This window comes from Aegilops tauschii, chromosome 7 (assembly GCF_002575655.3).
Source record: "Aegilops tauschii subsp. strangulata cultivar AL8/78 chromosome 7, Aet v6.0, whole genome shotgun sequence".
In the NCBI taxonomy this organism is placed as follows: domain Eukaryota; kingdom Viridiplantae; phylum Streptophyta; class Magnoliopsida; order Poales; family Poaceae; genus Aegilops; species Aegilops tauschii.
Genome location: NC_053041.3, coordinates 603,991,413 through 604,002,776, shown reverse-complemented (window position 1 = coordinate 604,002,776; position 11,364 = coordinate 603,991,413). Strand labels below are relative to the sequence as shown.

At 50.7% G+C, this 11,364-nt stretch overlaps 2 protein-coding genes across 5 annotated transcripts; both read left to right on the top strand.

Moving 5' to 3' along the window:
* The first annotated feature begins 810 nt into the window (after positions 1 to 810).
* Positions 811 to 6,999, top strand: LOC109773165 (uncharacterized). 4 transcript variants are annotated; one of them, XM_073505379.1, is made up of 10 exons: positions 811 to 1,113; positions 3,498 to 3,547; positions 3,722 to 3,798; positions 4,815 to 5,097; positions 5,212 to 5,341; positions 5,499 to 5,635; positions 5,751 to 5,847; positions 5,933 to 6,002; positions 6,342 to 6,596; positions 6,682 to 6,999. In XM_073505379.1, the coding sequence occupies exons 1-9, from the start codon at positions 846 to 848 to the stop codon at positions 6,571 to 6,573; spliced, it is 1,344 nt and encodes a 447-aa protein (XP_073361480.1). In that variant the 5' UTR covers positions 811 to 845; the 3' UTR covers positions 6,574 to 6,596; positions 6,682 to 6,999. The 4 variants fall into 4 exon arrangements, with proteins under 4 accessions (XP_073361480.1, XP_045086979.1, XP_045086978.1 ...); XM_045231044.2 differs by having other exon boundaries at positions 5,490 to 5,635; XM_045231043.1 differs by having other exon boundaries at positions 831 to 1,113; positions 3,689 to 3,798.
* Positions 7,000 to 7,040: 41 nt separating this feature from the next.
* LOC109773164 (uncharacterized) lies at positions 7,041 to 10,086 on the top strand. Its single transcript, XM_020331861.3, has one exon. The coding sequence runs from the start codon at positions 7,399 to 7,401 to the stop codon at positions 9,841 to 9,843; it is 2,445 nt and encodes an 814-aa protein (XP_020187450.1). The 5' UTR covers positions 7,041 to 7,398; the 3' UTR covers positions 9,844 to 10,086.
* The last annotated feature ends 1,278 nt before the right edge of the window (positions 10,087 to 11,364 follow it).

Sequence of the window (11,364 nt, the reverse complement as noted above, 5' to 3'; positions counted from 1 at the left end):
CCATGATCGTGTTTATGCTCTCATGCAGCCCGAGCCTTCATGGCAATCAAACACGATGCACAGCATGGTACAAAGCTCGTATTTCTTCAACCAGGCTCCGCTGGGCTTGAGCCAAGCACCCATGGAATGCAAAAATGTCGTGAACAGGCCCGGGAGCTAGGAAATATCCCTTTGTGGGTAAAAAGTTGATGCAAGTGCATGTTGCGTTGCTTTTCTTTCGTTAAGGAATGGCTGTCATGACTAGCTTTATATTAACTCAGAATCAAAATCACATCATTCACAAATCTTTTGACGACACGACTCAAAGGTTTGTGAACCTGATTTTTCAAAAACGTAAGTGTAGAAACTAAGGCTCTGTTTGGAATTCCATCAGCTCCATAAAATTCTGAGAGCTGTGGAGCCAGGAAATAGCTGCTCCACAGTTTTCAACTATAACTCCACCAACTCCGGGAGTGGAGTTGTGGAGTGGAGGTGCTCCGAACAGGGCCTAAATCTAGCTAGCTCATGAGCCGTGGTATTAGCCCGTACGAAAACAATGTTTCAGCTTGATCTTTCCGTCCCACCATCGTATCGCCACGCCCATGGCGCCGCTCTCATTCAGAGCACGCCCACTGGCACGTGGGCCCCAAAGAGAAACGTTGGGCACACGGCGGGGGAGCCCCCAAAATCCAGAGCGTTTTCGAAACCGCACAGCCCCAAAAATCCGCCACATACCAAACGGACGGCACCCACGAACGTGTGCGCGACCCGAAACCGCCGGCCCGGTTTACTCTCGGGTTCCCATTCTATTTTCCACCTTCCCTCCACTCCTCTCCGCTCTCTCCTCCCTCGCCCGCGTCCCGCCCATGGAGTCATCCGCCGGGGGCGGCGACCCGCGCCCGTCGCCGTCCGGGGGCGCCTCCCCTCCGCCCCCGCCTCCCCCGCCGCCGCCGCCCAGCGGGTGGCTCGCGGGCCTCGTCTCCGGCGCCGGCCGGCTCCTCGCCTCCGTGCTCGGCCCCTCCCCCTCCTCCTCCCCGCGCGGCTCCGGCCCCGCCGCGTCGGGCGGGTCCGCCTCCTCCTCCCCGACCTCGTTCTGCCATCCCCGCGAGGGCCTCCACGGCGGCGCCGGCGCTGGTACGCGAACCAAGCCCCCCCCCCCCCCCCCCCCCCCCCTCCTCCTCGAATTACGAATTCTGAATTAATTGCCGCCTCCCGCGCCGCATTAATTTCCGCCGAATTTTCCGCGTGGCCCGATGCATTGGCCCGGTTGTTCGCCGTGATCTCGCGGGCATTGCTGCGAGCGAAATGGTTGGTTTCGCGTTTCCAGTCGTCAATCTCTCGAACGATGAGTTCGCCGAGCGTTCCGCGATAGGAATTATAGGACGGGGAATCTGATGCTTCGCGCTTCCATACATACAGAAACGAATGTTTGATTCCTCGGTTGTTTCGGCGTGCATTTTTCAACCCTGTTCGAGTTTTTTTAATGGCGAACCCCCTCCTCAAATTACGAATTCCGAGTTGGCGCCCTCGGGGCCGTGGACGCCATGCCGCATCAATTCCGTCCAAAATTTCTGCGTAGCTGGATGTTTGGTCTAGGTTCCGTTGTGATCTCACAGAAATCGCGACGAAATACGAGTGAAACCAAATGATTTCACATTTCCAGTCATTAATCTCTTACACGATAAGTTCGTGGAGCCGTCCACAGTAGGCATTACAGAATGGGGAATCTGATGCTTCGCACTTCCATGTTTCATATATGCGGTGAAGTAAATGTTCGATTACTCGGTTGTTTCGCCTTTCGGCCATGCTAGTGCATTTTCAACTCTGTTTGCAATGCTCCCTGATAAAAGTCAATCAGTGTTCACTATTATAAAAATGGCATCAGGTCGTGAGCTTAAGTGCACTGGCACTAAGTCACTAATTAACTGGTTTAGAAGACCAGTTTATGTATAACCCGTAGATTCCTGTGCTAACCTTTCATTTGCACGCATGTATTTTTTGAAGGCCTTTCAGTGTTTGCCAATAATAGGTTCTGAAAGGTCATGTCAGTGTTCATAGCTCTAATCCAAAATACTTCTGCATAATGTTGAAGCCATCAAATGTCATCTGTCGCATAGTTTTGAAGCCTCTTAGTTTTCCCATATTTATTGCATAATCTTCTAGCATTCTGTTCTCAATATTGACAAAATTTAAAAAATGTGATTGAAAAGAGATTTACCCAAATGAGTTAGCACCCACTTTTTTTCTCCATCCTTTACTATTTTCAGAAGATACACCTCACTTTTCCCTTTGGTGCCTAGTACTTTCTCAGCTCTGTTCAGTACATTTTTGCACTTGCATGTTTTGTGTTTATTCCATAAGAATTTCATGCAAATTCCTCAGTACTATTGACCTATTGTGTTCGGTCTGTGCTAGTTTTTTTTTTCCTGTAAATAAAGTGTTCTCCAACTTAGTTGGCATTGCAGGATGGGAAATCTGATGGTTCATGTTTTTTTTAGGGAATAGATGGTTCGTGCTTCGATACTTAATAGAGGAAAATATTTGATTCCTCAGTTGTTTTGGCCATGCTAGTGCATTTTCCAACCCTGTTCGAGTGTCTTCTATGGCGAACCCCGCTCCTCAAATTACGAATTCCAAGTTGGCGCCCTCAGGGCCATGGATGCCGTGCCGCATCAAATTCTGTCCAAAATTTCTGCGTAGCTCAGTGTTTGGACCAGTTTCCGTCATAATCTCGCAGAAATCACAACCAAACACGAGTGAAACCAAACGAGTTCTCATTTCCAGTCATTATGTGTTACACGATAAGTTCGTGGAGCGGTCCACACTAGGGATTACGGAACGGGAAATCTGATGCTCCACGCTTACATGTTTCATATCTGTGTAGAAGAAAATGTTCGATCATTCAGTCGTTTTGCCTTTCGGCCATGCTAGTTGCGTTTCAACTCTGTTCGCAATGCTCCCTAATAAAAGTCAATCAGTGTTCACTAATATAAAAACTGGCATTGGGACGTGAATTTTGGTGCACCGGCACTAAGTCACTAATTAACTAGTTTAGAAGACCAGTTTATGCATAACCCATATATCCCTGTGCTAAGCGTTTATTTGGATGCCTGCATATTTGGAGGCCTTTCATTGTTTACCAATAATAATAAGTTGGTCCTGAAAGGCCATACTCATCCAAAATACTACTGCAGAATGTTGAACCATCAAATGTCATCATCTATCGCATAGTTTTGAAGCCTCTTAGTTTCCGCATATTATGGCACAATCTTCTAGCATTCTGACAGAATTTAAAAAATGTGATTTAAAAGAGAATTACCTAAATGAGTTAGCATTCAGAGTTTTTCTCCATTATTTTCTATTTTCTGAAGATACACCTTATTTCCCCCCTTTGGTGCTCCCTCTGTAAAGAAATATAAGAGCGTTTAGATCACTAAAGCTTAGTTGGCATTATATTCAGCAACTCATGTGAATACATTATTTGATGTGCCTACCTGGCGATTTCTTGTATTCCACAGATTTTGATGATTCTGTGCGTGTCCCATCGAAAAACAATCAGTTAAACCAGGTATCCCACAACCCTTATAATTTTTATCTTACCAATTACAGTCCCATTATTTTCTGAACAACCATTTCTCACTTCTAGGAGTGATTCCTCAGTTATCTAAGGACTTCCCATTGCATCATTTTTTGTTGTTGCTTTTTCTAGAGTGAGGAGACTGACCTGAAAGACTATACGCAGGGATCCCTAGCAATTGTCTCAGAAATTGAGCCGAAAGATGCCATAATGCAGTTGCTTATGCAGGAAACCTACTCAAGGTATTATATATCTCTTGTTTACTTCCATTGATGTCCACCTGGAAAGTACTGTTTAATTTGCATTTTGCTTTGTGGTGCCAGCATACGGCTATTCTTATTTCTGAATATATATTTAAACATGGGGCTTTATTTGTACTTTGTTTCACACTGATGAAACAAAATGAAGCGCAGTCTTTCTTTTATTTTAGTTATGCACTCTGCATTTTGTGTTCTACAATACGAAAAATTGGGCCTATTCAAAAGGATTGTTTGGTTTGACCGTTGTGAATTGACCATGCAACCCTAGCGCCCTTGTTTGAAGAATGGAATGGGTTGGTGCATCACTAGCTCGTCCTTCATAAGCATAAGCATAAGTGAGGGATTAGGTCACCCCACCAATTTTGAGGGATCACCCAACGATGAATGAGGTGATTCCTTGATCCAAACAGTCCCAGTGTTTCCAGAGTACCTCTTTTCTCTTGTCTTGGCATTCGTGTAAACAATAGATCTAAGACTATCTGTGCCTAGCTCTCAAAATTTTATGTATATTGATTACACATGCACAGTGTGTAGTTCTTTACACCATTAATAATGCTTCAGGGCAAGCAATTAGCGCATGAATCATTATTTACATACACATATTGTATATTTCATTTTGGGAAATGGTGATAAATATCACGACACACGTCGGATTGTGATGCACAATTGAATTGGTGTTAATTTTTTCCTTAGTTTCACAATTATGTTGTGTACTTCATCAATGCATCAATAAACAAAGCTTTTGTGTTTTCTCGAAAAAAATGATTTTCTAACTATTTTGAAAGTTGCTGAATTGTGTACCCTCAAGAATCGGTTATGCTATGTTAAACAGTTAGTCCAGCCTGCATCCTGTGATAATAGCAACCAAAAGTTGTGACTGGAAACTCCTTTATCGCATTACATATACCTCTATTCTGGACAAACTAACGTCTGTTCATTGCTGAAGATTTAAACTACACTATTGATAGACTATTTCGAATCCTTAATTTTAATGTTAGGTCTGAGTGCAGTACACTAATAAAGATAATTCAAGAGCGGGTTGTGGATCCAGATTCAGGTGGAATTGCTGATGGTGAGATTGCTCTTCCGATCAGTTGGAAGGCTGACAACCAACCAACCCTTGGATATTCTTCATTTAGTCCAAATGTGTCCTTGCCTTCAACATCAAACTTTCGAATCCATGGCCATGGTTTTGATAATAGTGCTGCTGCCGACACAGTTCCAATATTAACTCCTGCCAGTCGTAGCCTTTTCAACGATAAAGCTGACAATATTCAGCCTGTGAGTGCTCTTTGCCCTTGGGGAAATTAATTTGTCATGTGTATGGTATCTCAACTCTCAAGCCCATTCGGTTATATTCCACCCCTGTTTGTCTAACGGAACACTGGACTGCAGGCTTTCAAACGAAGGTACTCTGTTGTGCGGGATATCCCCGAGGACCTTCGAAGAGTCAGGACAAAGGCTGATGGAAATCCGATACACATCACAAAATTTAAGCAAGTTGATGTTGTTAGAAATCGTCCAGGTATAGATTACAAAAGAGCTTCTGCAATTCCTTGAGAAGCGCCGTTAAGCTTTTGTATTGCTAATCATTTACAGTTACCTGTGTACATATTTCTTCATCAGTTACAATTTATTACAAAAGTTTCAATTCTGATAATATGTGTTTGAAGTTTTTTCAGGAGAAGGCAATAAACTGTTATCAGATGTTCCCCTTCTTGGGGCAAACAACTTAGCACATTCTAACATTGTCTCGAAAGTTGAAAGAGCTAATGAAAAATTGGATGTCCCTAGCAAACCTCCGGCAGTGCCAAATAAGGTACTAGAACCCCTCTAAACAATTGATTTTCTTGGGTGTCTTTCTTTTGTATCAGTCAAATAACAGATGTAGTAATGTGTGCTGACATGAAAGGTAATGTCAACCTTTATCATAGGATCTGAAGAACGGGTTTCCTTTGAAGTTGGAGCCTTTAGATGGTCTTATTCCCTTTGAGCAGAAGATGATGGACTTGTCACACCAAAAGCATAAGGGTTTGTGATCTTTGATTTGCTATGTCTGCTGATTAGTAATAAGCATGATGCCTAACATCTGATGCTGTTGGTTGCTGTTGTGCAGATGCTGCATATGATGACTCGGGTTCTGTTTCAAAATTAATGTTCATGGGGGATATTGAGGCCACACCTAGGTATGCCATATTGCACCTCACCTATTTCATTATTGTGGTGACTGTCCTTTGTCATTAAAACTTGGTATTTTCATCTAGACCGTTCTATTATTTGTTGGATCGAAATTTATGCTTGCAGCTGCTATCATGCAAAGTTGTCAGCTGATACGGTGCTTATTAGGATAGCCAGATATCATCACCATTTTTTTTACTGTATCAGCAATTCAGCAATGCCTCATTCAGAAGGAGCCACCTCATCGATCATTTTTTGAAGTGCAATTTCTACCATTAGCTTCCGTTTGGTATATGTGATGTTAAGAGGTTACTAGGGAAGCAAGCTAATATGATTGTCCATTTCAGCTTGCAGCTACAAAACGGCTCCAAGAACCGCAGGAGAAAGCAATCCAACTCTCCGAGGACAACCCCGAGGGCCACAGATTCGCCCGCCATGGGCACACGCCGCAGACTCGGCGACGCCACGGTCAAGGGAGAGATCAAGCTAGAGCAAACGACGCCGATAGCGATGGACAAGCAAGATCCAGACTATGTCCCAGAGAGGAGGCCTGCCGGGAGGCCGAAGAAGGCCAAGTAACTTGTCCTGGATCCTGTTCATGGGTATACTTCTGCAAACTAGCTTCACGCGGGAGGAGGACCTTGTTACCGTTGATCCTGACTGCGCATATTTCTCGTTACCATTCAGGCTCGTCGTCGCCTCTGAAGGTGGCAAGAAATCTGCAGTATTGGAGGATGATGAACTGACAGGGCGACAGGACTGCCATGGAATTTCAGCGAGGACTGATCTGAATCTCTCGTAGAGACGTATGCCTGCTGGACGGGTTATTTAGATGTTTAGAGGGAGAAGGGAAAGGACAACATGCCTGCCATGTCACTAGTAGTATAACCAAGTGGTTTAGTCGACTAATGTGCTAGTACATGCATCATGGCATAGGGTGCACTGTAAATCATAGGAATTCAGTTCCATTTTATTCATCTTGCGTGACACTGCACTGGTTCGGCATTGAACTTCTCTCATGGTTGCAGCTGTTTTCTGACACGGTCTCATGCTCATGTGCTGTTTTTAGCTTCGATTTGCTCTGTCGGTACTGATAGAATAACCGGGCAGGTGGATCTTTTGACGCGCCGGTCGTAGTTCAGATTCAGATCAAGTGGCGATCAGGCGCAGGTGGATATTCCGAGCGAAACGGCAGGCGGGAGGGCGTCGCTGCTGGCAGTGGTGCATCAGATGGCGCTCGTGTCATCGTCATCCTTTGCCGCCAATCCCCGTCCACCCGCTGCCGCCACCGTATCCCCAAAACCCCATCGCCCCTGACTGACACACTCCACGGTCCACGCCCCCGTCCGTACGGCTGCTTCCTGAGCTCGCCGCAGCTGCCGCCAACCACCCACCGCGCCGGCGATGGAGGCCACCGGCCGCGGGGTGTTCCCGAACAAGCCCACCCTCCCGTCCGGCCCCAAGAAGCGGGCGCCCCCGTCCCAGCAGACGCTGCTCCCGGCCGCCCCGCCGCCGCAGGCCCCCTCCTCGCTCCCGCTCGACTCCTTCCTCCTCCACCTCACCGCCGCGCCGGCCCCGGCCCCGGCCCCCGTCCCGCGCCGGAGCCACCAGCAGCCGCCGCACCACCAACACCACCACCCCACCCCGACCCCGGCGAGCTCCTTCCTCTCCCCGGCCGCGCAGGCGCTGGTGCTCGAGCTCTCCGCCACGCCGCTCCCGGCCCTCCCGGCCTTCCTCGCCGCCCGCCGCGACGACCTCCTGCGGGCCGCCGACCTGCCGTCCCTCCTCAAGGCGCTCGAGCTCTCCGGCCACTGGGAGTGGGCGCTGGCGCTCCTCCGCTGGGCGCGCTCCGAGGGGGCCGCCGAGGGCGCCGCGCCGCTCGAGATGGTCGTGCGGGCCCTCGGCCGCGAGGGCCGCCACGACGCCGTCTGCGCGCTGCTCGACGAAATGCCGCTGCCGCCCGGCGCCCGGCTCGACGTCCGCGCCTACACCACCGTGCTCCACGCGCTCTCCCGCGAGGGCCGCTACGAGCGCGCGCTCCGGCTCTTCGACGAGCTCCGGCGCGAGGGCGTGGCGCCCACGCGCGTCACCTACAACGTCGTGCTCGACGTCTACGGACGCATGGGCCGCTCCTGGCCGCGCGTCGTCGCGCTGCTGGACGAGATGAGGGCCGCGGGGGTGGAGCCCGACGGGTTCACCGCCAGCACCGTCATCGCCGCCGCGGGCCGGGACGGCCTCGTCGACGAGGCCGTCGCCTTCTTCGAGGACCTCAAGGCCCGCGGCCACGCCCCGTGCGTCGTCACCTACAATGCCCTCCTGCAGGTGTTTGGCAAGGCCGGGAACTACACGGAGGCTCTGCGGGTGATCAAGGAGATGGAGGACGCTGGCTGCAAGCCTGATGCCGTCACATACAATGAGCTCGCTGGGTCGTATGCCAGGGCTGGGTTCTACCAGGAGGCCGCCAAATGCCTCGACACGATGATTGGCAAGGGGTTGCTGCCCAACACATTCACCTACAACACCATCATGACGGCGTACGGGAACGCCGGGAAGGTGGACGAGGCGCTCGCCCTGTTCGACCGGATGAAGAAGAATGGGTTTGTCCCATACACGAACACCTACAATCTTGTCCTCGGCATGCTGGGGAAGAAATCAAGGTTCGCGGCGATGCTAGAGATGCTTGGGGAGATGTCGAGGAGCGGATGCACGCCGAACCGGGTGACATGGAACACGCTGCTGGCGGTCTGCGGGAAGCGAGGCATGGAGAGCTATGTCACTCGGGTGCTTGAGGGGATGAAGTCCTGCAGGGTTGAGCTGTGCCGAGACACCTACAACACATTGATATGTGCTTATGGCCGGTGTGGTTCAAGGGCTAACGCATTCAAGATGTATGATGAAATGACCGCCGCCGGCTTCGCCCCTTGCCTCACCACATACAATGCGTTGCTGAACGTGCTGTCTCGCCAAGGGGATTGGACCGCTGCGCGTTCCATCGTAAGCAAGATGAAGAGCGAGGGTTTCAAGCCAAACGACATGTCATACTCGCTGCTGCTTCAGTGCCACGCAAAGGGGGGAAATGCCGCGGGCATAGAGGCCATCGAGAAGGAAGTCTATCAAGGTACCATCTTCCCGAGCTGGGTCATTCTGAGAACCCTCGTGATCGCCAACTTCAAGTGCCGGCGGCTGGATGGGATCGAGAGGGCGTTCCAGGAGGTGAAGGCCCGGGGTCACAAACCTGACCTCGTCATCCTCAACTCCATGCTGTCAATATATGCGAAGAATGGGATGTACAGCAAGGCAATGGAGATGTACGAGTCGATCGAGCAGTCCGGGCTGAGCCCGGACCTGATCACCTACAACAGCCTGATGGACATGTACGCCAAGAGCAACGAGCCCTGGGAGGCGGAGAAGATCCTGAAGCGGCTCAGGAGCTCCCAGTCCCAGCAGCAGCAGCAGCTCAAACCCGACGTGGTGTCGTACAACACGGTCATCAACGGGTTCTGCAAGGAGGGGCTGATCAAGGAGGCCCAGAGGGTGCTGTCGGAGATGATCGCCGACGGCGTGGCCCCCTGCGTGATCACCTACCACACGCTGGTCGGAGGGTACGCGAGCCGGGAGATGTTTGCCGAGGCGAGGGAGGTGGTCGGGTACATGATCCAGCGCAAGCTGAGGCCCATGGAGCTGACCTACAAGCGGGTGGTGGACAGCTACTGCAGGGCCAAGCGGTACGAGGAGGCCCGCGAGTTCCTCGCCGTGGTCGAGGAGACCGACCCGAAATCCGACCAGAAGCTGCTCGGCGCGCTCGCCGCCCGCGTGGAGAGCGCCCAGTTCGGGGAGATGAGACGGTGACCAAGGTGTTTGTTCATAGAGCTGTGTTGTTGCGTGTTTTGTGGCAGATATGTTGGGTGATTTCCAAGTTTTGACAGGGAGCGTAGCATACTTACTTGTGAAGAAGGTAAGACGGTGCTGCAAAATGGCACAGGACAGAAAAGGTTTTCCTCGCATTCTTACAAAGTTATTATGAAAGTCGCGTTCGGCTGTACAGTTGTTAGCCTATGGCAAGAATCTGAATTTTGAGGTGCTTCGGATGTATCGTTTGGTTTTGCAGAATATACTTTTTCTTTTTTTGCGGGGTTTGCAGAATATACATAAGCAGCAAGGTCGAGCTGCTCCCAAATTCTATTACCACTGTAAATTTTTATAAGACGTTTTTAGAGTCTATGGCAGTGTCAAGAAATGTCTTGCCTTAGTTCTCAGTTGCTGATGCCTGAACGCAACCCTATGCAGTAGCTGTGTCTGACCCGTCCGTGGAATCTTTGGGGAACTCAAACTCTGTCATGTCACTCGCTTGCTACACACTTGTACGCTGTCAGGTCAGTCACTTGGCTGTGTGTTTGTCACAGATAGTTCTGTCACTCCAAGTTTTGTGAAGGCAGTGCTGCAAAAAATGTCTGAATTGCTCCAGATGGTGCATCATTTGATTTGGGGCAATGGGGCTGGTTTCCAAAGTCCAGAGCATCCTCAGTAGCTGAAGCCTGAACTCAAAATGTGCGGCAGGAGTAGCCAATCCTGCTTTCCGTTACGGCCCCGCCCCTCCGTGCGTAATCTTTGGCCACACACTGGTATAACCTGTCAACTTGCTTGGCTGCACACATTCGGTGTCAGGTCACACTTGTACGCTAGTACTACTTGGACAGTTCCTCGGTACTCTTGCTTGCCCACACGATGCTACTCTACTCTTCTCTGCCCCGTGGTCACGTGCAGAGCCGGCGCTCTTGAGGCGTGGTGGCCGACGATCGCCCCGTCCGTTCTACCCGTCCTAGTCCTCCATGGATCTCGTTCTCCCGCGCTGGTCTGTCGACCGTCGCTGGTACTTTCCCCGTCCTGTACGAGTTGTCGCTCAAATAGATGTATGGGAGGAAGTACTCCAGGTAGTAGTGCAACATCCAACAGAGGCCACGAGGGAGGAAAGGAGTTCACTGTTGTCACGCGGCGGCCGACGGCGACGTGAGGACGTTCTCGCTGCCTCCACGGCTCTGGCTGGACCGCTGGAGGGAGGGCGGGCGGTCTCCGTCGCACGGCCAGGCCTTTTCAGGTCACTCGCTCGCTCGGCTGCACTACGCACTTGTACTACACGTCTACACTGGTTGGACGGTTGCTCCGTACTCTAATCTACACGTCTACACGTCCACCATGCCACCCTAATCTATACTCTACTCTGCCCGTGTTCACGTGCAGAGCCGACGGTGCCGACGAGTCCGCCGGAGGGTCCGGAGACCGACCACGCCGGCCAGTGGCAGGGCCTCGCCGCTTCCTCCTTCTTCCGTGGGCCTCTCTGCTCTGACCTGTGGCTCAGGGTTCTCGCTCTTG

Bases quoted from the DNA above. Each gene is read 5' to 3' on its own strand.
- LOC109773165 (XM_045231042.1), top strand. From the start codon at position 846: ATGGAGTCATCCGCCGGGGGCGGCGACCCGCGCCCGTCGCCGTCCGGG. The intron at 5,342-5,489 runs GTATAGATTACA...ATGTGTTTGAAG, and splicing joins TGTTGTTAGAAATCGTCCAG to TTTTTTCAGGAGAAGGCAAT. The intron at 6,003-6,341 runs GTATGCCATATT...TGTCCATTTCAG, and splicing joins GATATTGAGGCCACACCTAG to CTTGCAGCTACAAAACGGCT.
- LOC109773164 (XM_020331861.3), top strand. From the start codon at position 7,399: ATGGAGGCCACCGGCCGCGGGGTGTTCCCGAACAAGCCCACCCTCCCG.